Consider the following 24,438-nt stretch of genomic DNA (forward strand, 5'->3'; position numbering starts at 1 on the left):
GTGTTACTTGTCGTTGTAGGTGTTAGCGCGGAGAACCACTTTAAAGTCTTATTCTCACACTTTATTGGAATAAAGCTTTATTTTTCCAGTATTGGCTTCAGGTAATCACTCCGTAACAAGCCTTATTCGCCTCATAAAAGTTTTCTTTATCTTTCACAAACGTACTCCCCAGTCGAAAAGAACTACAGAAATGTGTCAGAAATACGACAAAATATCCTGTAGTTCTGACATAGCCATCAGATTTTTCTGGAGTTCTGTAGTAGTTTTGCGCAGTTCTGTAGTTTTTCTGTAGTATATTTCTGTTGTGTGTAGTTCTGTAGCACTTTTCTGTTGTAACTACAGAAATGTCTGATGCTACTACAGAATATTCTTTTGCCACAACAGGTGTCCCGTCAAAAACCGCACAGAAATTCTATCGTAACATCAGAAAATTGTCTGTAGTTTTTTCCGGCTGGGACATTGCCCGTTTCATGACAAGATATTTTAAAACGGGACAGGTTGAAGTATTCACCTTATTGTTATTTATAATTAGCAGTAAAGCGCAAGTTTTGTTCTTGATGCAAGGGTGCGTGGGACGTACTTCACGAGGATCCCTTTCTATATTCACGTTAGTTCAACTCCGGTTACTGATGTACTTAAAAGCATTTCCGACTTTATTTCCTTTCATCGCACCGTCGTCGTTCTTAGTCGCATGCCGTAAGGTGGAGACCAAATGCAAGAAAGGGGCCGCCGAGGTTGTCCTGGAGGGTTTTCCACGCACACGCAATCTGGTTTGCCGCCGCAGAAATCACCTACGTTCTTTCTCATAACGCACTGCAAAACAAAAAAAAAATCGAGAAAAGGAATTGCAAAGTAGCACAAAGAAATTTTACACGTTTTTCTTTTTCCTTTTTCTATCAGGTTGTTTATTCTAGGAAAATATGAAAAACGGACTGCTTCCAATTATTTTCTACGGTCAGTCCACAAAAAACCTCAAATTCTATATGTCTTTGGAAGAGGAAAAGAAGTGCGCCGAAACACACTCAAAGCGGATTGAAAACGGCAGGACGACAGCTTTTTTCGCCGCTTTCTTCTTTCCTTGTCTATTTTTCACTGCGGTTTCCCCACTTAGATAGCTATGTACAGTCTATCCCTGACACAAATTTTGTTGACACTCATTTATATTTGTTTGGTGTTGTATTTACATATTGCGTCACAAATACTCCAGCCTTAAGACAAGTTCCTATTCTCCAGGGCTATATTCCGTCTCTTATAGACAATAAAAACATTTTTCTCTAAAAAAAAAAAAAAAGCGTTTCTCAGTGCAAACAAGCATGACCTACTCGGAGTGCATGAAAATAAATGAGGTAGTAATAAGTAGCTACTTTGTTTTTTGTATCTCTGACTGCATCACACAACTCAACAAGACACAGATAGAAAACACAACTCTTATGAACAATGCTTCATTTTTGACACCTTTGTTACCGATTCCTTTTTTCCGGCATATGTCTCAAGTTCAAATTCATTAAGAATTCAGGGGAAACTTCTGCCCCAATGGTATCCCGCAGCGGCGCGTCATTTTTTAACACGAAGACAGAGCGCGCTGTTGTTTTTTTGCTCTGTTCACCATTCTGCATGTACAGCCTCGTCCACTTCTAGCTAGAACACGGTCACTGCTTTCAAGGTGTCATTGCATCCGACCCGGCCACGCAGTAATCTAAAGTGGCTGGCCATGTGAAGCAGCACATCCGTGTCTCTGTGTGCTTGCATCGCTTTGCATCGATATCTGCTTGCGTCAGATACAATGTTGCTTTAAAAGCAGTGGCCGTGTTCTAGCTAGAAGTGGACGACCCTGTACATTGCGTTCGTTTAATTACTAATTGCTTGATTTACTTCTCTATTATCAAATACATCCTCATATCATAGAGCAGTGTAGTAACGCACTGAGTGTCAGACCACCCGGAAAAGAAGCAAAGCGCACCACTAACCAAGCTTTACGAACGAGCTTCGTCGCACAAGTTTACTCTATCTTAGATGGGATGCAAGCATCTAGTACTCGATTCCCTTCTCTCAAGAGCTGTCAAGAGTAGCTGATCTGGTCAAACGACCACGTGAAGTCACGCATTGTCACCGACAGCAGACAACTGATTACACAGTTCAGGATAATGGCTTCCCCAATAACCCTGTGTGCGGTTCTGTCAAGCTTAAACCACCTAATTCCAGGAAACTTTCTAATTTCATCCACTCCCTGTTCGGCTTCTATATATTAGAATCGACTCGGGTTTACTTATCTACAACCAGGTAACTTGGGTGCGCATTTCTTAGCCTGCCCAATTCCATTTCTTGTTATATAGATGGACTAACACTGCAGGAAATCATGTTTGTTCCTTTCCGCGTGCCGTCAACTTCCAGTATTACTTTTGTTAGTATTACGTTGCGGTCCATCAACCCTCTGTTTTCCTCAATATAAGCTGCCTTAATATTTGAGGCCACAGGTAAGTGCGTATATAGTGCAGCTGCTCTTTATTTTCTTTTGACGGATGCTGTTAAACTGCTGCCCTGCTTGAGACACTGTTAAAATATGAGCCCCGCTAGAAGCACCTAGAATCAAACATTACCAGCAGGGCTCATTACGCATATTGCACCTGGCGTCTCCCTTCACTCACATGTTCATCCAATTTCAATGTGGACTTTTTTACCCATACATTCTTTTTTGTAGAAAGCTTTCATTTCCCCAACCAAACAGCGCTTTTCTGTCTTCTGGTGCATCTGTGTTGTTTTATTTTAGTGTTTTATATGACTGCGGAAAGCTTTGCACTGTGCCTCGTGCGTTTTTTTTATTTTTTATATTTTAGCCAATCATTTTTTACGTCGTCATATATGATGCACGTAGAAAGTTGTTCAGGCTCAAAGGTTTTACAGATATCCCATGCCTTTTCCAAATCGGTGGTTAAGCAGAAACTGGGTTGCACTAACAGTAATGACTATTGTAACATGGACAGAGTATCGTAACATGTTCTACTGTTAAATCACCGGCAGGTTTGTGCTTCATCTTAACATACGGATGACACACAAGAGTATTTTTCCATGCCGTTCTTCGATGATGTACTTTCCTTACTGAATCGAAATTGTTTAGGCTTCGTCTGCAGATTGCTTTCTACAAAAACATTTTTTGTGTATTTGATACCATTAGCGCACTGGGGTAGATACTGAGCTTTGAAAAATTTTATGGAATTGATTATTTTTGCTCATGCTCCTAGAAAGCACCTTCAAAAGAGCCGCGGATGGCCTTAAGCTCCACTCACTACGAATCGCTGATTTATGAAATTATTGTCGTTCCCATTATCATCTAAGCTGAGCTCTAGCTTGACACTGTGCTGATCTCTGGCAAAATGGGAATTGAACCAGACATTGAAATTTACAAAATTTAGAACTGGAAAAGTTTGATTGCATAGCTCATTACGACTCGAAAATAAGTCATTAGTATAGCGGACAGAATCGATATGGTAGGCTATATATTCCACTGTTCTCGTGTCCGACTTTAATTCCTGCCTACACCTCATGTTATAACTCATCCGTTTTCTCCTTATTTGCCTCCAGCTGGCATGAGACATTCTATGCTCTTGTCGCGACATCCGACATCCTCAGCACTCATGTAAGCTGCCCTGACAAGCACATCGCGTGCAGGAAAAGGGCTCGTGATCAGTATTTCCATATTCATCATTTAACCAGGCTCTTGCGTCAGCTTTGCCTTATATAGAAAAAAGGCTCATCAAGCGTCTCCTCAATTCAGTATGATTACGATTGTTCCGATACAGTGTCAGTCTTCCAGTGCGTGGCACAAATACATCCTTTGTCCTAGATTGCATTGTGCACTATATAAAGGTACACGGCCACAATATAATGAGAGTATGCTTCTGGAATATATTCGCTCGTCAGGTGACATGGCTGGACTCTGGCGGCTAACTGTATGACGTCGTGAGACACCAGGGTATGGCAAACCTGGGAGGATCTATGAGCTCTAGCAATTCATTGCATATGGACCCCACTGGGTCTCTTGCACTCCGCATGAAAGGGGTGATGTATAATCTACGCTGTTGTGTTAGCGTGACTTTCGTACAATCGACCTTCCAATCGACATCTAGTGATCGTTCGTATAATGAGTCATGTTCCACTATGCGATGGGCATCTGGTGGCGCTTCAATGTAGCATCTACTTCGCGGGTGTACGCAGTGGACAAGCGCTGCAATCGATTTATTCGCTTCAGGGACCCCATGTGCGCAGACTCACGTTGTGACAAGAGAGAGGGAAACAGAAAGGTAAAAAGCAAGGTGGCCACATGAATGAACTGATATAAGGCCTGTTCGGCGTCCCTATGCAGGTATTATTCCATAGGCGCCTATGCAAACATGTAACATATATTAGAAAGCAGCACTGGCTTGTGGACGAAGCGTGGGCCAGCATTTTTGGAGCAATAGCTTTAAAGGACTTCGTCTTTAAAAAAACGTCGTCTGTGCTGTTTGCTTGAAATCGCGAGCTTGCGGCATGGGAATGGTAGTTTGCAATGATTTTTCGGAATGTTACATTACATCCTTGATTCGATTTACATGGCTGCGCTGACTCGTCAGCGCCATACTCGGGCTTATACTGAGACAGTAATCGAACCGTAACGGGACTTAAATATCTCTTAATCCAGATTCACCCGCACTTCCTCCCCTAAGCGACTTAGGAACTTGTGTTTGACTTATTAAGCGGTCCTTTCTGCGTCTGTCGCTCCCACCCATAAGGCGGAAACATACGATTGATTGCAAAATATATATATATATATATATATATATATATATATACATATACCGGAAAGCGTGGCGTGACATGGTCCATAGGGTCACGAAGAGTCGGACACGACTGAACGAGTGAACTGAACTGATATATATATATATTTCTCAATCAACCGTATGTTTGATTATGTATATATATATATATATATATATATATATATATATATATATATATATATATATATATATGTATATTAATACTCTACAACAGGGCTTAAATGAAAACCACGGGGTGCTGTCCTCTCTTCCGATGTCACGAACACAGGAAATGTGCACACCTGGCCAAGTCGTCTGAGGTCATCACCTTTTTTGAATACCAAAGTGTTGGTGTGTTCTGGTCTTGTCAGAGCCACTTACCTCCTACCGCCCTCCCCCCTTTCTGTTTTCTTTCGCTTGCTTCCGACACTTTTTTTTTAAGCTAACACCTTTCCTTATCCACCTCCATCCCCCCCCCCCCTTTTTTTTCTTTTTTTTTCTTTATTTATTCAATTATATTTTTTTCCCTACTCTCACTCTTCGGCCGTCGTGGCCAGGAAGAGTGAAAATAGCCCGCATTCTTTCGCAGCAGAGACTATGCATCCAGGCGCCTGTGTCAGCGCAGTTCGACAGGCCTGTCCAGCACCTGCGATGCACCTGCGATGGCACACCTGGACATCATCCTTCCCTACTGTATCTGTCTCTTTCCTCTGTCTCCCACGTTTTGTTTTCCTACCCAGGTGTGGTCTATGTCCAAATGCTTAAAAAGCCGCAACACTATCCAAGAAGATTCACTCTTGAGAAAGATCGGTCTCCAATCGAAACGTCGAGTCTAATAAAATGTTTCTTTAAATGAAGCGTACCCTTCGCTCTATTATATGTATATATATATATATATATATATCAGTTCAGTTCACTCGTTCAGTCGTGTCCGACTCTTCGTGACCCTATGGACCATGTCACGCCATGCTTTCCGGTCTTTCACTATCTTCCTAACATCACATAACTTCATCTGCAGTGCCTCGAGGATGCCATCTAACCATCGCGTTCGCTGCCTACCCCTTCTCCGGCGACCCTCAACCTTTCCCAACATCAAATCTTTCTCCAGCGACTCCTCTCTTCCCATCAGATGACCAAAGTAGCTGAGCTTTAACATTAGAATTTGACCCTGCAATGAGCAGTCAGGGTTTATGGTCGACGATATCTACTGATTTGATCTTCTGGCAGTCCAAGAAACTCTCAAGAGCATTCGCCAGCGCCACAATTCATTTGCGTCAATTCTTCGGCGGTCAACCTTTTTCACAGTCCAACTCTCGCATCCATACATCACAACTGGAAAGACCATAGCACGAGTTATACGGATCTTAGTTGGCAGACTAATGTCTCTGCTCTTTACTAGGCGGTCAAGGCTAACCATTGCTCTCTTTCCCAGAAGCAGGCGTCTCCTAATTTCATGGCTGCAGTCTCTTTCCGAGGTAATCTTGGAGCCCTAGAAGAGAAAATCTGTCACAACTTCCATATCTTGTCCATTAATGCTCCAGGACTTGATAGGGCAAGACGCCATGTTCTTTGTCTTTTTAATGTTCAGTTTAAGCCCAAACTTCTCACTCTCTTCTTGCACGCGCATCAGAGGTCTCTTGAGTTCTACTTCACTTTCTGCCATTAAAGTGGTATAATCCGCATATCTAAGGTTGTTGATACGTTTTCCAGCAATCTTCACTCCAGCTGAAGACTCATCCAGACCGGCCTTCCTCATGATGCACTCTGCATATAGGTTAAATAGGCAGGGCGACAGTATGCAGCCTTGCCTCACTCCTTTCTCAATCGGAAACCAATCAGTAAGACCATGCCTAGTTCTGACTGTGGCCTGTTGCCCTTCATACAGGTTCCTGAGGAGACATATATATATATATATATATATATATATATATATATATATATATATATATATATATGTTGTATGATAACACAGCCAATCAATAACCAACCGTACAAACGTTCCCTTAGGGCAACATGCATCACAGGGAATTCACGTGTCCTGAAAGGCTAGATTTCTTGCACCTTTTATTCCTGAATCAAAAGATCGTGACCAAAGCTTTTCTTTAACCACTCATATTAATTGCTCGCGGAGCGTTGCACTCCAACAGCCAACTAGTGCAATAGACACAGGCCGCTTCTTTTGCCATATGACCTCTCCCACACCATTCCCGTGATTTCCTTTTTTTAGCAAGCCAACGGCTACAATTCTGAGGACAAGTACTCAGGAGAAAGGAACATTAAAGGAATTGAGAATAAAACTAGCCTTGTCATTCCCAAAATAGACTATATTTTCAAACTAGCCAAATTCTATACTTCTATAATGATCATAGAGTAGCCGATGCATTAAAAACAGTAATGAGATTGGTAGCAGCTACGAGGAAGCAAACTTTGCGCCAGTAAAAAATGACATGATTTAGAAACATTTAGAAGCTACAAAAAGCGGGAAAGGAGTTAAGGTGGATTAGACAACTACAGATTTGTTAAAGAATGAGACGGATATCGTGCTAACAACTTTCAACCTAGTATATTTATTGCCTGATGCCATCGACAGCAATGCAATCATGGAAGAATGCCAAAACCAACATTACTCATGAAAACATGGATGCTATGGACCTGAAAAGTTACAGACCAGGCAGCTTACTATCCATACGTACAAAGTATTTACACAAAAGTAACGATCCCGCCGGGGTGGCGCAGTGGTTACGGCGCTCGACTACTATTCCCAAGGACGCGGGATCGACTCCCGGCCTCGGCGGCAGCTTTTCGATGGAGGCGAAAAGCAAGGCGCCCGAGTGCTGTGCGATGTCAGTGCACGTTAAAAAACCCCAGGTGGTCGAAATTTCCGGAGTCCTCCACTACGGCGTCTCTCATAGCCTGAGTTGCTTTGGGACGTTAAACCCCACAAACCAAACCAAACCAAACACAAAAGTAACCGCTCATAGAATCAGGGAATGTAGGCCTCAATGAACCAAAGGATTCAAAAGGATCCAAGAAAAGGTACTCTAACATCCATCATATCCGTACTATCAACCAGGTGATAAAAATTCTTGAAACATAGCCAGCCCCGATTCGTGGCATTCATTGAGTAAGAGAAAGCATTTTGCTCAGTCGAAAGCTCGATAGTCGTGCAGGTAATGCCAAATATTTGTGTACCCGAGGCGCATCTTAAAGACCTGTGAGATATCTGTACTGGCTGCACAGCCCCGATGGTTCTCAATAAAGAAGTAATAAAGTTACCATAAAGGTGTTAAGCAAGGAGGCACAATTTTCTAAGAACTATTTAAACCTTCCTTACAGCAAAATATCGAGAGATTTCCAATGTTGGCAACAAGGGATTAGGTTTGATGGACATATATTAGTAATCTGATTCAGGGATGATATTGCCTTCCTAAGTTACTCAGCAGATGAATTTTAAACAATGAATAATGACCAGGACAGGAGAAGCTGAAAGAAAAAAAGGATCTAAAATAATATGGTAGGAGACTAATGTAATACTCAACAGCTTCGGGAAGGAAGAGCAGTTTGCAATAAGTAGCCAAGCAGTGGAAGGCACTGGTGTTACATATCTACACAGGAAACGCAGTAATCGCAGACACGATCCTTGAAAGGAAGAAGCTAGAATATTAGGGCAGAGCGCATTTAACCAGTACTTGCAGATTATGACAAGCAGTTCAGCGGTATCGCTCAATACTCGCATAACAGTTGCGTCTTACGCATAATCACGCTGTTATGTCGAGACTAACGAAAATGGTTCTACTTATGTTGAGACAACGCAAAAAGCTACAGAATTGAAAATAGCCTGTTTAAAGTTACGAGATAGGACGCGTGCAGAGTAGGTTAGAGATGTATCTTGATTTAACGACTGCCTAGTGGAAGTCATTGTGAAATAGGCATGGACACGCTTTATAATGCACAGAGACGATTGCCCTGGTGGCTAAGAGTAACAAATTTGATTCCAAAGGAAGAACCGCGGAGCAGAGGGCGGCAAATATTTTGGCGACTGGTTGAGAATTTGAAGGGTTGATGTGAACAGAGCTACTAGAGGACCAGGTTAACTGGAATATGGAAACGACCTTTGCAATGGAACATGCATAGTCCGGTTATTAATGATGATAAAAATATCATTAAAATACATTCACAACTTGATATTTGCAGTCCGCTCATGCCTTTTTTTTTCGTGTGTACGCACTGCACTACTCCACTATGACGAAGACTATAATTCGCGCCTCTGTCATTCATATATACTATTTACCATACATACTTAAGCCATCAGATTACGTGAAAGACTACCTTACGGTTATATCGAGTCCCGGTTTATGTAAGGCATACACATGTGCATGTGTCTTGAAGTGAGCCTAATTCGGTATCAAAAGGCAGATAGTGCGAGTCTCGATGTCACTCTCTCATCGCAAATACGAGACCTAAGCAGTAGCACCGTCCTCTCGGCGAAGTCACGGGATCCTGTCGCGCTATGCATCCAAAACAAAAATTTCTGTTGCACATGCACACCACGTAAAATGAGATGGTGTTAAGCTCTTACCCTAAAACTGCCAATAATGGCGATTGAAATACCAGCAAAAGCGCCATTCGAACTTTGGGATCGCCTTGCTACTCCTTCAGGACTCACAGAAATTGCGGCTTGCAACTAATGTTTGAGATGAGACTCCAAAAAAAGAGGCAAAAAAGTTAATCAATGAATGTTCTCTAGACCTTGACGGTTATTCCAGCTGGCTTTCGTCGCATATGGATATTTAAACTCAGCGGTATACAGAAATGATTTGTGTGCGCGCGATCTTACCTTTAAATTACAGTAGTGTGAGAGGTGGTTTACCTCTTTATTTCCTATCTAGATATATGATTTTAAACAAATTATGTAGCCACAATAGAAGAATATATGTTATCCTGAGATGCTGCGAATTATTAGCGGAGTCCGCAGATGTTACTCGGTGAAACCTGTTAAATCAGGTGCTAAATAAGAGGAAAACGCAACACCTAGAAGTAAAACACTTTTTAAAAAGCACTACATGTTTTTCAAACTGAGGGCTCCGCGGTTGGTACAAGAGTGATGGACTTTTTAGCGCAACCCATAATTAATCTTTTCTTTGCCTGTGACCACAAATAGTTCTTGAAGGAGGTACACGGCTTATCATGGTACTATAACAATATAAAATACCACTTGCACTGAAGACACGTTCATTTTCAACTTTATGCTCTGAGCGTCTAAACTGTGTAATTTATAATACCAGAAAATATGCTTACCCAAACAGGGCAATAACGGTTCCTGTTCTTCTGATTTTCTCTATACGCCCTGGGAAGAAAAATAATACTCAATTAGCAATCTTCAACGCACTCCCTGCTTATTGAAGCATGGCATTGATACTCGCAGCAAAATTTTCACTTTAGGATGCTTCCCAAACTGACCGAAGTCATTGCGAGAGCATTTACTGTGCGTAACGTCTTACAATATATTTCCAATTTAGCATTCCTGAGTTGACGAAGCAATTGTACGCTTTTATGGGTCAATGATTTAATATATTGTTATATATAGCGTCAATTTCGAGGTAGAAGACAGCCTAGGTAAAGACTTACAACCTACCAGGAAAGAAATAACATCTGCCGCACCTTCCATTGACGTCTCGTACACTTAACAATTCATTCATGCAGATGTTAATCATGAAGAAACAATTAAACACATAAATGTGTACGTCATATCTAAAGAAACGTAAAAGGGAGGAATACATTTTTCTTGAACAATAGATGCATAACTCGAGCCGTCTGGAGAAAATTGTCCAATTATAGCGTATTACCATCTCGATAGAGTAAGCGAGTCCGCAGTATTTCTGTTGACTCTGCAAAAAAAGAGAGAGCAGGAAGAAGAGAGCGACAAAAATATTCAATGAAAGCTTAAGTTTATGGTGACATTCTAATTGTTTTTGTTTTAGCTGTTACCCCAATATTACCATTATAAATCATGCTGCGATTCAAAAAATCGTGCTCTGTGATAGAGAAAATTTCAACTCTTCATTTTTAAAAGGAACTTTATATAGACTTTTGCCTGACCGCCGCAACACATAAGTGATGTCAGAACTCAAACACCCTTATTAATATCGGTATATGTGTACAAAAACCAAACGAAGCCTTTTTAGAAATAATCCCTAGCATCAATCAAAGACCCTCACTGACAACCGTTGAGGCCTGATTGTGTCATCAACGGCCTGATTGTGTCAAAATCGCATATGTCCAAAAGATCTTCTACGCAGGCCTATATATATTCAATCATATTTAATATATTGATACAAGTTTAGTAAGGTATTTAGCAAAATAGTTAAATAAACCAGTGCAATAGCGGATATTGAGATATAAATGTACTGATTTGCTATGCTGCTGCTTCATTATTAATGACACACCTTGTTGCATTTTCTTTCCCCTCACACCGGATAGGTTCGCATAAATGCGAAAAAAGTAACACCGATAGAAAGTGGTATACTGAAGGAATTATCACAGTAATTATCAGTAGTTTTTAACGTTGCTGACGCACTAGTGGAATATTTGTGTTGTGGTGTCAAATGACACCACCAGTGCCGATATGCTTAATTGTTATTTGCAATTCAATTCTTTCTACTCTGCAACGTGCATCGTGAAATATGGAATTTGTTGGCATCAATTGATTGATAAAAGTCGGCTTAGAAAATAGCTAAAGTAAATGTGCGTCCTAAGAAAATGTAGGTGCCCCAAAGGTGTTTTGCAGTGAAAGCGCAGTCCGATAGTGCCGACCAGTGACACTGGTTGTGAAGTTCAAAAACATATTTGTCCCGTGAAAAAAATTTACTTCAACAGAAATTCTATATTGCAGGCTAAGAAGCATATGTGTAATAAGTTAACTCACGTGTATTTATTTCGAGGGTCTTTATGTTTAATTTTGGTCTCAATCATAGAAAAGCGTCGCTTTTTGCAAACTTTGGGACCGATGTTCCGGAAATGTATTTACAAAGAAATATTAAATTATTTTTGGCATGAATAGCCTACAGGTGAACGATAAAAAATATCTTGCGATTAAACAATGAACGACGTTTGTGATAAAAAATACCGAAAACGCACCGTTATTTTTTTGCTTTTTATTGAGCCAAGAAAACGTAGAAAGTGCTTATATGGGGCAGTAATGAAGGTAAAAGAAGGTACCCGCCTGTGATAAAGTATTATAAAATCTGGCATTTTATCTGCTTTCGCATTTCATATAAAATCCCTAAATGGAAGAATACTTCGCGTCTGAGCCAAAACATCAAAAGAGGCTTACGTCAGAAATAACTTCTTTCGCAAAAATATTTTGGCGAAACAGTATTCAGATAATGGCCAATTACCCAATTTTTTTCCTACAGATTTTATGATGATAGCTTTTGGTGCCAGGGGCGTTGTGCGTGAAATAACCCCAATAAAAACGGCACTGATAGTAAACACAGTAATTAGTGGTTATATATATATTGCGGGCAATAATATGGAGTTTAATGAAAGGAACATTGTGTAAGGGGAGTTCAGAGATTGCCAACTTACAATACTTCGCATTCAGTAGAGGTATTTTACAAAATATTGTGCGGAAAATGAATTGTATACATGAAAACAATAGTTCTAAATAACAGAAATATGTCGTCATTGAATTTTATATGCTGCAAAGAAGAATGTGGTAGTGTTATGGATACCTAATCTTTACAAAACAGTCGTGCGGATATATATATATATATATATATATATATATATATATATATATATATATATATATATATATATGTATATATAAACTTAAAGGAGGTGACACACGGTGGAAACAAACAACACTTTAATCCGACGTTTCGGCCGGGGTCCGGCCTTTGTCGAGGAATGTAGACAGAAGCTGTCGGTTACCATTTCTTTATACATGCACAATCGAAGAACACGTGACCAGCCACTATCAACAACTAAACATCAAAATATCAAAACTAGATTCCACATGCGTGATGTAATGGCGCTGCAAGGTATATAGACAGAATTACACGTGTTGCGCTTATGTCATGCATTAAATATGTTGCACAAAGAAAGGAAGATATATCACTTAAAAGATTGTTGTCACTATCAGCGCACAAAACAAAATATCACGAGGTTAGAATGGGTGGAGTACATGTCACACTTAATGCTGCAATATTCAGGAGGGGGAGGGGGGATTCAACTACTGAAATATCATTCTGACTGGTAGGCGACAGTAGCAGATAACACATCACTAGAATTTAACAGTGAAATAAAACTGTGATTTAGCGCGGTAGAAAAAAAAAGTGAACAATTACTCAAATCGCGGCATGGTGACAAAACTCGATTGTGTGCTCAATGCCATGGAGCCAAAGAGAAGCAGTTAAAAAAGTAAATTGTTCGTAACAGTGTTGATTACACAAGGAATCGTGTGCAAGGTTATTGGATAAGTTGTAATGATCAGTCCATGTTACGGCGGGAAGCAATATGATCGTGAAAAACGGGCAAACAGGAAAGAGATCAGTGCAAGTAAAGCATGACATCCTGTGAGGGGCTTTGGGCTGTGATCGTGAGAACGCAAGCGAAGAGGCAAAGAGTGCAAAATAGAGCCAATGTTGATTAAACATAATATCTTTTAAGAAGCTGCCAAAGGTGCTACCATTTAATTAAAATGCTACGACGAGAGACAAGTAAGCTTGGCAATGTTTTCATTCAGACCACAAGAAACCGTGTTAAACTTGTGTATTAAAAATGATTCGCGAACTTCGCGTTTATGGTGGGTTCTGAAACCTGATTCCAGTAAAATTACTTGCATTTTTTCAAAGGGGTGCATGGTAACGTTTACATGCTTAGAGATAGGAAGGTTAGGCAGTGTATTACAATGAGCTTTATGATTATTAAATCGGTATCTGAAGTATGTTTCGGTATGGCCAATGTACTGAATTTTGCAGTTAGAACATTCAAGCATATAAATCACGTTGTCCGTATCGCATGAGAAGTTGCCCCAAATCTTTACATTAAAGTTCGATGCAGTGCTGAAAGCTTTCACCGATGTAGTCATTCGTGCACAAACGTTGCACCGTGATTTGTTGCAAGGATGGCAGCCGATTGGTGCAGTGGGGATAGCTTTAGACGAAGTTAAAATATCACTGAGGTTCTTGTTACGGCTATAGACAACACGGGGGGCTTGCTGATAAATTTCTTTTAGACGATCACTTTGCATGAGAATACTATGATGCTTCTTTAATATGCCTGAAACGTTGGGGACCGAAGCTGAATGCGTTAGCACGAGATTGATTCGTGATTGGCCGGATGGTTCCTTTTCCGCTTTGAGGAGAGCTTTGTGATCAAGACGGCTTGCTCGTTCCACTGCATCATTTGTTAGGCGCTTTGGACATTTGCGTTCCATTAGGGTGTTACGAAGGTTGGCACAGTGAAATTCAAAGTCGCGATCGTCTCAACCTATCAGTTTAAAGCGGACGACTTGTCCATATGGGATGCTAGTCTTCCAGTATTTAAGATGGCTGCCGAACTCCAAGTATAGGAAGAAGAGATATGAAAAGGAACATTGGAGCGCGTGGCCTCCATGCTTTTATATGCGCTGTCACCGACAGGTGAATAACAATCAGTAGTAAAGACGCATCCAAAGTAAGCTTGGTCGGCTGCTCTTCCTGAGCATACCCTTGGTGGCACCAAATCTTGTCTGGCGTTGGTGGTAGCGATTTGCCAAGCGCGGAGGCCACGCGCTTCAGTGATCCCTTTCATATTTCTTCTAGCTGTACATCATGCGCTGAAGTTTTCGAGAGATCATGGGATAAGGTTTACCCTTCTTTTCTATCTACTTTATCTCTCTATTTGCGCGTAAGGAGCGACTTTACCTAAATTGGCAAATCATTTTCTTTAACGTATAGGTCACGTTAAAATATCAGCTTGCATTAATATAGTGACCTCTCCTGTTTTTTATTGCTATTTTTTCTGGTATTACTGTCCTATAATAAAACGGATACAAATGATCCTAAGATGATCTAAAGTCATATCAGTCTATGCTCATGTGTTGTGTCCTGCGGCTTTGTTTGGCAAGGTTGCTAAGAGCACCGTAAGAACGAATTAGCAAGAAAAACTAAGACCCTTGGCCATGAGCCTGAAATTTACGACAGACATGCGTCAAAAATGCAAGTACCAGAAAAAAGCCATTGCAAACGAAAACAAAATATACATTCTCGGCAACAGTATTACCGCTAAGAAAATTCATTCATTATCATCATCCCACCTAACCGAGCCTAGTTCAGTCCACGGCAAGGCTTTCACACCATACAGTTTCACCAATTTACATATCTTCTCTCCCACCTATGACCGCACGTACACCAGTAATCTTCCAGAGTGTATCACTTACTTTGGGCCGCCCTGTGCTGCTGTAAGCCTGCATCTATTGATGGAAAGAAACGAGGTAAAAATAAAACGAAACTCTGCAACAAAACACCCTATCTGGTATTGGTATTACTTTTCCGAAATGCGTCCAAACACTTCAGCTGCCTTTATGGTAGAGTAAATTATTCCTTTCTACACATCAGCTTAGAAGTGTGTGCAGCTTTATTCACAGCATTCTCCTTGCTAGCCGATGCATTCTTTCGTACTGGCTACAGCTCCCACTCACTTTGACGCTGCTGATGATTTGGACCCAAGCATTGGAAATGCAATTCTTGTACATAGCCGACGGAACAGCCAAATGCAAGCAATGTAAATAACATTGATTGCTATAGCACTCAATTTATGTTCAATAAGTGCGAAAGAAAGCGAATAAATGAATTACATATGAATACAGGCTGTAATTGAACTTTACAACCTGTTCGTGAGATCCCTCTCATCATGGTACGCAAATGATTCCCTTCATGCAGAAAATTTAGTTCATCACAGAGAAAGTAAGAATCGCGGTTTTTACCTCTCTAAATTAAGTTTCCCGAAGCATTCTCATTATACAAGGTATCGAACTTTCTGCCTGAAGACAGACGAGACGGAAAGTCCTCTTTAGGTTTTAAACGATTATGCAAACTTGTGATACCCTGGTCTTTTCTTCATCTCTAAGTGTCGCTTGATCTGAAGTGCACCATATATGTAATGAAATATCCCATGCTTACTCAGAGAGAAGAGTCAATGTTAAAAGAAAACACAGAGGCAGAACAGCTTGCTTCATGTCAAGAGATTCAATCTTGACGACTGTCCTCTGCGTGTACTTAGCGCTCGAAATTTATCCTCAAAATGCGAATGGCAATTAGAGCTCCGTGACGTTATAAATTTCTTGTGTCCGTCTGCGATAAGAAATAGATGCGCATGTCATTTAGGTGCACCCATGAAGTCTTTGAGAAGCAAAAAAGGTATTGACACATTTATATTAGACTATTACCTTTGCACTCACACATAGCAACAAAGGATCCGGATATTGCACTTTTATACTTTCTTGTTTGATTATTTTCCTTCTTTCTCAAATTTACATTACTCGATGACACCCTGGACAGTGTGAAATGTCAAAATAATGGATTGCGAAACGAAAGCCATGCAAAGTTCATTGGAAAAAAATGAACATCTTCAATGAGACTGGTAAGTTGGCATAAAAATAAATTGTAGGGGTTTAAGCGTGGCGTGAACCTTCTGATCGAACGAAAGCTGTGTGTTGCAGCGATATCATTTTAAACATCGACGTTTCAACCAGCGCGTCTCAAAATGAAATCCTTGAATCCCTCATCGCTGTCTTCTAAATGTTGTCAGCAGAGAAGTCACGCTTTCGAGTGCGAGAGTTAAAAACCTTGTCTTCGTCATTACTCAAACCTCCAGCCCTTGAATCTCCTGCCGAGCGCTTTAGCACTGCGTAATACCCGGAATATTTTTTTTTCTTTGTGGCATGGGAAAACTTCCGTGAGAAAAGAACAACTTCGTCTACTTCAACTTTTCCATATATGAAGTTACCTTAATACGAGTCCGCCAAATCCTTAGCCCGACAATGTACCACCATCAAAACATCAAAATTCTGGGAGGCACACACATGCATTTAGGTACGGCATCCAGTAAGGACAGTCTTCGCATGCAGAACATACGCTCCTCACCAATGCACACTGCTCCCTAAACACTGATTTGGACAATCTTGGTGGCTCTGCATTGCTGTCCATCATACAGTTTTTCCAAAGACTGAAGAGGCCTATCAACACAAATAGATCATAAGGCACAACAAAGTGTTGGTCAATAGGCAAAAATCTAATAGTATATGGCGTAATTTCAAGGTCCTGTTTAAGATTTCTTTGTAGTATTTCCCTAAAGAACATAGCATCACGACACAGAATAAAGCAGTTACAGAGACGGCAATTCGTGAAAACGTTTTAAAACTCTCCTTGTCTACTGAAAGAATAATAGCTGGATTCCGCAAATGACAGATACTGCGTCCTTCCTTTCCTGTACACGAAATATGTGCTTTACGAAGTCAGCACACGGTGGTTGAAATAACTCTGTAGACCTGCAACCACGGTCCCCCTTTCTCGCTTTTCACTTTCACTCTCACCTTCCTACCTTTCATTAACGGCGCGGGTCAGGTGTCCACAGAGCAAGTGTAACAGATAATGCGCCTTTCCCTACCTGTGAACCAATTATAGAACGCGGGTGAACTTCAATGCGTTGAATGAAATGCTGGTTGTGTTCGACAAATGGCTCGCGATGTACCGTCACGACAGGTCACGGCGTCAACAGGCGATTCATGCTTATACGAGGCTGAGCCCGCCGGGAGTCCGATCCAAGCGTCAGTGCTGCGCCTTTCATTTGCCGATTCCTCGAACATCAGCCAGGCGTCTAGATACACAGCCGAAAAACTGGTTCCAGCGTGCGACTCGTCCATGACTGTCTGGATTTCTGCAAACGTCAAACATTTCGCGGTGTCAGACTAGTGGCGAGTTAAATGGTCCAGTGGCGATCGGTGAGTCTCATGGTTCAGCGCAGTTGCTAGGCAAGCGAGCGCCGTCAAACGTTCCATGCGGTGCAGCTGCGGTAAGGGATTCCTTCCTCGTCAGCAAGAAATTACCAAACGTTTAGTACGATATGTATGAACGCAGTTGTTCCCCTTCATATGCCAACTGCAACTGGAAACTATAGGCAGTTCTTTGTTTCCATTACGCATCACAACATTTTTAATTTTTTTTGCCAGTCTGATCTCAGCCGTAGTTTGCAGCAAGATCCAAAACGTAGTCCTCGCATTAAAAATATCATAATACTTCGGAGGCCAAAGATAGCCCCCATATGTTGCCGCGAGAATGGACTATCCCTCGCGGTGGGCAAATAATAATGTAAAATTTCATTACTGTAGCCGTATTTTTAATCTACGAATATTCTACCTGGGCCTCTGTTCGTTAGATGTTAGAAATACATATTAAGTAATCGTTGGTGCAGCTTGGATCAAAGCATCATTTGTTTCCCAGAAAACCGTTTATATTTTATTTCGCACGGCAATAAAACCTTTTTAGGCGCAGATCTAGCATGGATGACGTGTGCTGTCTTTGATTTAGCAATAAGGTGGTGCAGTTGGCGTCTTTGTGTAAACAGGACTTCGCGGTAGTGGGTTGCAGCACACCAAGCTATGCTCATTACAATACGGAGCAAGATTATTCTTCTGACCCCGAACATGAGAAATATAAAGTTATTTCTAGCTTCAGAACGTGCCTAAAGCTTACAGTGATTATCAATAATTGAGTATAAAATCAGTATATTATCGGCCATTGCCATTTACGCATTTCAATCTGCGCTAGAATGAAAACAATGATAGATCAAGAGAATAGCGCATATATTTAGCCCATGTCTGCTGTTAAACTTGTAACTTTCATTCTTTTAAAAATCATAAAGACCTGTCTTAGACGCTTCGTAATTTGACCTGTACACAAGATTGTTCGCTTGGCGCAAGTTGATTTAACGAATTTGTCCATGTTACAGCATATTCAGATATTTCTCAATATCTGCAGATAGATCACCACACTGCTAGATGGAAATGCTATTTTTGACATCGGCATATTCGCTTATAAGAATGCATATATGAGTTGGAAACGTTTTCAGTATTTCCAAAGTGCCATTATCTCTTTACAATGTCACCTTTTGTGATTGCGACTGCGGTAATTTTAACAAATAATTTTCAGAGTAGTGTCTTCAACTTCCGTGCGCTCTTTACACGTCTGTTTTATTAGCCACGCAACATGGACAACTTGTTGCCAACGTCCGATAAGAGCACCTTACAGTCCTTAAACATATTTGGTTTTTTGGCCACATGCGGTTTCAATCCGCATAACAAATACCGGCTGACGATCAGATACACTAAATTGTGAAAATTGAACGTAGTGTTTTCCTAAAAAAGCTTGCCTTTTCGTAATTTGCCTGCCATGCATGTGTTCGGTCAACAGATCCCACCCCCAGTCCACAATTCTTCCGGTGAAGCAGCTTCCTAAAGCTGCCAATCACAAGATCTTTTTGGTTTGGTGTGGGTTGTGGGGTTTAACGTCCCTAAGAGACTCAGGCTATGAGACGCCGTAGTGGAGGACTCCGGAAATTTCGACTACCTGGGGTTCTTTAACGTGCACTGACTTCGCACAGCACATGGACGCCACTCCGTTTCGCCTCCATCGAAACGCAGCCACCGAGACCTGGGTATTCAATCTCGCTTCCTTCGGAGCAACAGGATATTTTTGAAGACACAATCCAGAGCAATTAGGACAGCTTTCGGCACAGCGCCCTTACAAAAATGTCTATCATCAGTTTATGCGATGTCTTTGGACAATATGATCATAGAAGTTATCGATCATCAAAAGAATGTCTTTAGAACACATATGATCTACGTATGACCTCCCTTCCGACAATTGGCCACCGTGATTGAATAGAATGTATTTACATAGAACGTATTTATACCTCCTATGATTGGCCTATTGACAATGTATAGGACACCGTAACGACTGTGTTCTGATAATTGGCCACCGTTATTTTAAAGAGCCGTGTTCATAGAAAGTTTTAATATCTTGTGTTATGCTGACCATATTTCAAGTGTCCAATGTTAATGTGTATTTTACTCACTGTTCACATGTGTGTAATATTTCGCGGAAAGTGAGACTGGTGAAAGAAACAGATGCAAATTCATACCTTCATTTATTACACAAACCCTTGACACAGAAGCACTTGGTTTCCTACGGCAACAATGACATTGTGTGTTTGATGTAGAAGCCATATCAAAATGTATCATGGTGTCACCTAGAAAAGAAATATACATGCTCAAAACTTCTGCCAATTTCACATGCTGTGTGCTAGCATCACACACATCTCTCATCATTCGACATTGGTTAATCACAATAGGGGCCCAGGAAACAAAGGAGTGAAATTTACACGCCAGTGTGCTCGGTCATCAGACTATTAATCAATAGTAAACTCTCTCCTCTGCCATTTGTTACATCAAGCAAAGAAACATGTTGAGCAGCAACTTATTAGTATGTATACATACATTTTGGTGCATGCTACCAGCAAGTGATGCCACTATGCCCGTTTGCTCCAATTTAACTACTATGAGTGATGCCTATGTTTGCTGTAGCATATAACACATACACCTAAGTAATTATTGAAGGCGACCAGCTACACCAAGCTTCTACGTGAATACAAGAGCAATAATAAGGAATGATGAAGTATATTATAGATACCCTGGAATATGCAGTCACAAATACTTTTTGCTACATATGCAGGTAACAAGCCTCAATAGTGTATTCCCGAGTGTAAGAAAATAAGAAAGCACCACTCATGCCCATCGTTTCAAGAGCTTGTCACCAAGGTAAAATCTTGATCACATATGAAAGCAAAATTTAGGAAAAATACTTTTGTTTTATAAGAAGCCCACATGGATGCTGAAGAAACCACGCTGCTACGTCCCACTGCTACTTGTCCCAGAAGTCGGGTTGCCTCGTTTTTACTTGTCGGCACAGACCACGGCCACAGAAAGTCTCCAGATATTGCCGAATGAAGCATCAAGAGGACTGTATATACATACGAGCACACTAGTCAGAACAGCAGGAAGAAAGTTCCGTCGAATAATAAAAAAAGGAAAAGTTAAATGCACAAGTAAAAGAAACATACGAGGAGTATTTCATATTGTTGCTGATTATCAGCATAAAAAGAGAAGTCCAGAATTGGAAATGCAATGCTCCACTGAGGAAAAATACATAATAATCAAGTTATTCTTAGTAATATTGGCAAGTCTTATGTAGGCACTATCTTTTGGTGATATGCATAAAGACAAGTCAGATGGGCTGGTAAAAAATTACTGATTTGGTGTATGTGGTTTAACATCCCAAAGCAGCCCAGACTATGAGAGACGCCGTAGGGGAGGACTTCGGAAAGTTCGACGAGCTGGGGTTCTTTAACGTGCACTGACATCGCACAGCACATGAATGTCTTTTTGCTTCCATCAAAAAGCAGCCACCGCATACTTGGGCATAGAAGTCTAGCATAACCACGGCACCACTGTGGCAGGTAATAAAGAATGACTACCTCTCCCATAATTTAAATTGGATCCAAGCATGAACATGTATGGGCTCTGTGGTGGTCATTCCATTTGGGAGGGGCTGCATAATTAAAGGCCCTAATATAGTTTGACGTTTTCGACGCGACAGGCAGAGCCGGCGACGCCGGCTACGATGGGCGCGTCAAAAAACTGCCATCACTACAGTCTGGCGCGGCTGGCGTACACAGCGTGCAAGAAGGTCTCGAGGGCTGGTACGTTTTCGGTGTGCATTTTCGAGCAGACGACGGCATCTGCAGGGAAGAAGTGGCTGCCTATCAACGAACTAATTACTGTTGTGATCAAGGCAATGATGCGATGTGTTTACTGCGAATGTTCAAATGGCACAGAGCATTTACAGCCAGCCTTGGAGACATCCGGCCCAGCAATGGCTTGAGCCCGCGTCGACGACGGCTACTGACGGAACGATAATTGTGTACGTACGTGTTTTACTGAAAACTAATCATAATTTAAGTATCTGCACAATTACAGAAGAGTTAGAGACTACGCAGTAATGAGGATCACTTTCTCAGACGGCCGCAATTCCTGTAGAATTCCATCAATTTCGCAAATTCCCTGCTTGTTGAGCCGCTGACTTTCCATGTGGCCAAATCGAGTACGGCCTTCGATTCCGGCGTGTATGCCCAGGCGATTCATGCTTATACGTCACCAGGCGATTCATGCTTATACGAAGCTGAGCCCGCCGGGAGTCCGATCCAAGCGTCCGTGTGGCGCCTTTCATCTGCCGCTTCCTCGAACATCAGCCAGGCATCTAGATACACAGCCGAAAAACTGGTTCCAGCGTGCGACTCGTCCATGACTGGCTGGCTTTCTGCAAACGTCAATTAAACATTTCGCGGTGTCATAATAGTGGCGAGTTAAATGGTCCAGTGGCGATCGGTGAGTCTCATGGTTCAGCGCAGTTGCTAGGCAAGCGGGCGCCGTCAAACGTTGCATGCGGTGCAGCTGCGGTAAGGGGTTCCTTCCTATTCAGCAGGAAATTACCAAACGTTTAGTACGATATATATGAACGCAGTTGTTTCCCTTCATATGCCAACTGGAAACTGGAAACTGAAAATTATAGACAGTTCTTTGTTTCCTTTACGCATCACAACATTTAAAAATTTTTTTTGCCAGTCTGATCTCAGCCGTAGTTCGCACCAAGATCCAAAACGTAGTCCTTGCATTAAAAGTATCATAATACTTCGGAGGCCAAAGATAGCCCCCATATGTTGCCGCGAGAATGGACTATCACTCGCGGTGGGCAAATAATAATGTAAAATTTCATTACTGCAGCCATATTTTTAATCTACGAATATTCTACCTGGGCCTCTGTTCGTTAGATGTTAGAAATACATATTAAGTAATCGTTGGTGCAGCTTGGATCAAAGCATCATTTGTTTCCCAGAAAACCGTTTATATTTTATTTCGCACGGCAATAAAACTTTTTTAGGCGTAGATCTAGCATGGATGACGTGTGCTGTCTTTGATTTAGCAATAAGGTGGTGCAGTTGGCGTCTTTGGGTAAACAGGACTTCGCGGTAGTGGGTTGCAGCACAGCAAGCAATGCTCATTACAATACGGAGCGAGATTATTCTTCTGACCACGAACATGAGAAATATAAAATTATTTCTAGCTTCAGAACGTGCCTAAAGCTTACAGTGATTATCAATAATTGAGTATAAAGTCAGTATATTATCGGCCATTGCCATTTACGCATTTGAATCTGCGCTAGAATGAAAACAATGATAGATCAAGAGAATAGTGCATATATTTAGCCCATGTCTGCTGTTAAACTTGTAACTTTCATTCTTTTAAAAATCATAAAGACCTGTCTTAGACGCTTCGTAATTTGATCTGTACAAAGATTGTTCGCATGGCGCAAGTTGATTTTACGAATTTGTCCATGTTACAGCATATTCAGATATTTCTCAATATCTGCAGATAGATCACCACACTGCTAGATGGAAATGCTATTTTTGACATCGGCATATTCGCTTATAAGAATGCATATATGAGTTGGAAACGTTTTCAGTATTTCAAAACTGCCATTATCTCTATACAATGTCACCTTTTGTGATTGCGACTGCGGTAATTTCAACAAATAATTTTCAGAGTAGTGTCTTCAACTTCCGTGCGCTCTTTACACGTCTGTTTTATTAGCCACGCAACATGGACGCAAGAGCACCTCACAGTCCTGAAAGATATTTAGTTTTTTGGCCACATGCGGTTTCAATCCGCATAACAAAAACCGACTGACGATCCGATACAGTAAATTGCGAAAATTGAACGTAGTGTTTTTCTAAAAAAGCTTGTCTTTTCGTAATTTGCCTGCGTTAGAGTCATGCATGTGTTCGGTCAACACATCCCACCCCCAGTCCACAATTCTTCCGGTGAAGCAGCTTCCTAAAGCTGCCAATCAGAAGATCTTTTTGGTTTAGTTTGGGTTGTGGGGTTTAACATCCCTAAGCTACTCAGGCTATGAGACGCCGTAGTGGCGGACTCCGGAAATTTCGACTACCTGCGGTTCTTTAACGTGCACTGACTTCGCACAGCACATGGACGCCACTCCGTTTCGCCGCCATCGAAACGCAGCCACCGAGACCGGGGTTCGATCCCGCTTCGTTCGGAGCAACAGGATCTTTTTGAAGACACAATCCAGGGCAGTTAGCACAGCTTTCGGCACAGCGGCGAGGGCAGGCTAGAAATCAGGCATACTTCATGGAAGCGAATGACAGCGAAATTAAGTGCGGCGCATCTCTGGGATGGGGCACACCATTGCGTTTTCAATGAGGAAACACGCTGCTGGAATCTGTGGGTACTCTATTTACTTGCTCACTTTTCTCAACGATTCTCTACCATGTGTCAAGAAAGAAGACGTGGTTAGAATTCGCGAATAGCAGTTGATTTGCAAGTAGAAAAAGAAGCCATGGGAATTACATTTCGGCGCCAAAATGTTTACCGTTTCAATCATTTCGCTGCCTTCTGAAAGAAAGAGCCTGCAGTAAGTGCGGTAGCTCAGGAAGAGAAGAGGACAGTTTCGAAACCCTCAACGTC

General features: G+C 41.4%; 2 protein-coding genes across 3 annotated transcripts in view; both read right to left on the reverse strand.

Moving 5' to 3' along the window:
- Positions 1-636: 636 nt before the first annotated feature.
- On the reverse strand, positions 637-16,070 carry LOC146188620 (uncharacterized). The gene is made up of 5 exons (XM_084603152.1): positions 15,962-16,070; positions 15,220-15,252; positions 10,640-10,681; positions 10,092-10,140; positions 637-813 (listed from the first exon to the last, which is right to left on the reverse strand). Exons 1-5 carry the CDS (start codon positions 16,015-16,017, stop codon positions 664-666), a joined length of 330 nt encoding a protein of 109 aa, XP_084459278.1. The 5' UTR covers positions 16,018-16,070; the 3' UTR covers positions 637-663.
- Positions 16,071-19,966: 3,896 nt separating this feature from the next.
- LOC146188621 (uncharacterized) overlaps positions 19,967-24,438 on the reverse strand; it is a 41,937-nt gene continuing 37,465 nt past the window's right edge. Inside the window, exon 7 of one of the 2 annotated variants that reach the window (XR_014707568.1) lies at positions 19,967-20,087. The gene's annotated coding sequence lies outside the window, so the exon portion shown is untranslated. The remainder of the gene's footprint in view (positions 20,088-24,438) is intronic. The other variant, XM_084603862.1, reaches the window with a different exon arrangement.

This window comes from Amblyomma maculatum, chromosome 5 (assembly GCF_055883805.1).
Source record: "Amblyomma maculatum isolate TAMU_Amacu chromosome 5, ASM5588380v1, whole genome shotgun sequence".
Lineage (NCBI taxonomy): Eukaryota > Metazoa > Arthropoda > Arachnida > Ixodida > Ixodidae > Amblyomma > Amblyomma maculatum.

Coding starts and splice junctions, on each gene's coding strand:
- LOC146188620 (XM_084603152.1), bottom strand. CDS start 16,017: ATGAAGCAAGCTGTTCTGCCTCTGTGTTTTCTTTTAACATTGACTCTT. Junction 15,253..15,961: donor ACATTGACTCTTCTCTCTGA/GTAAGCATGGGA, acceptor TTCCATCAATAG/ATGCAGGCTTACAGCAGCAC. Junction 814..10,091: donor ACCGTTATTGCCCTGTTTGG/GTAAGCATATTT, acceptor TTTGTTTTGCAG/TGCGTTATGAGAAAGAACGT.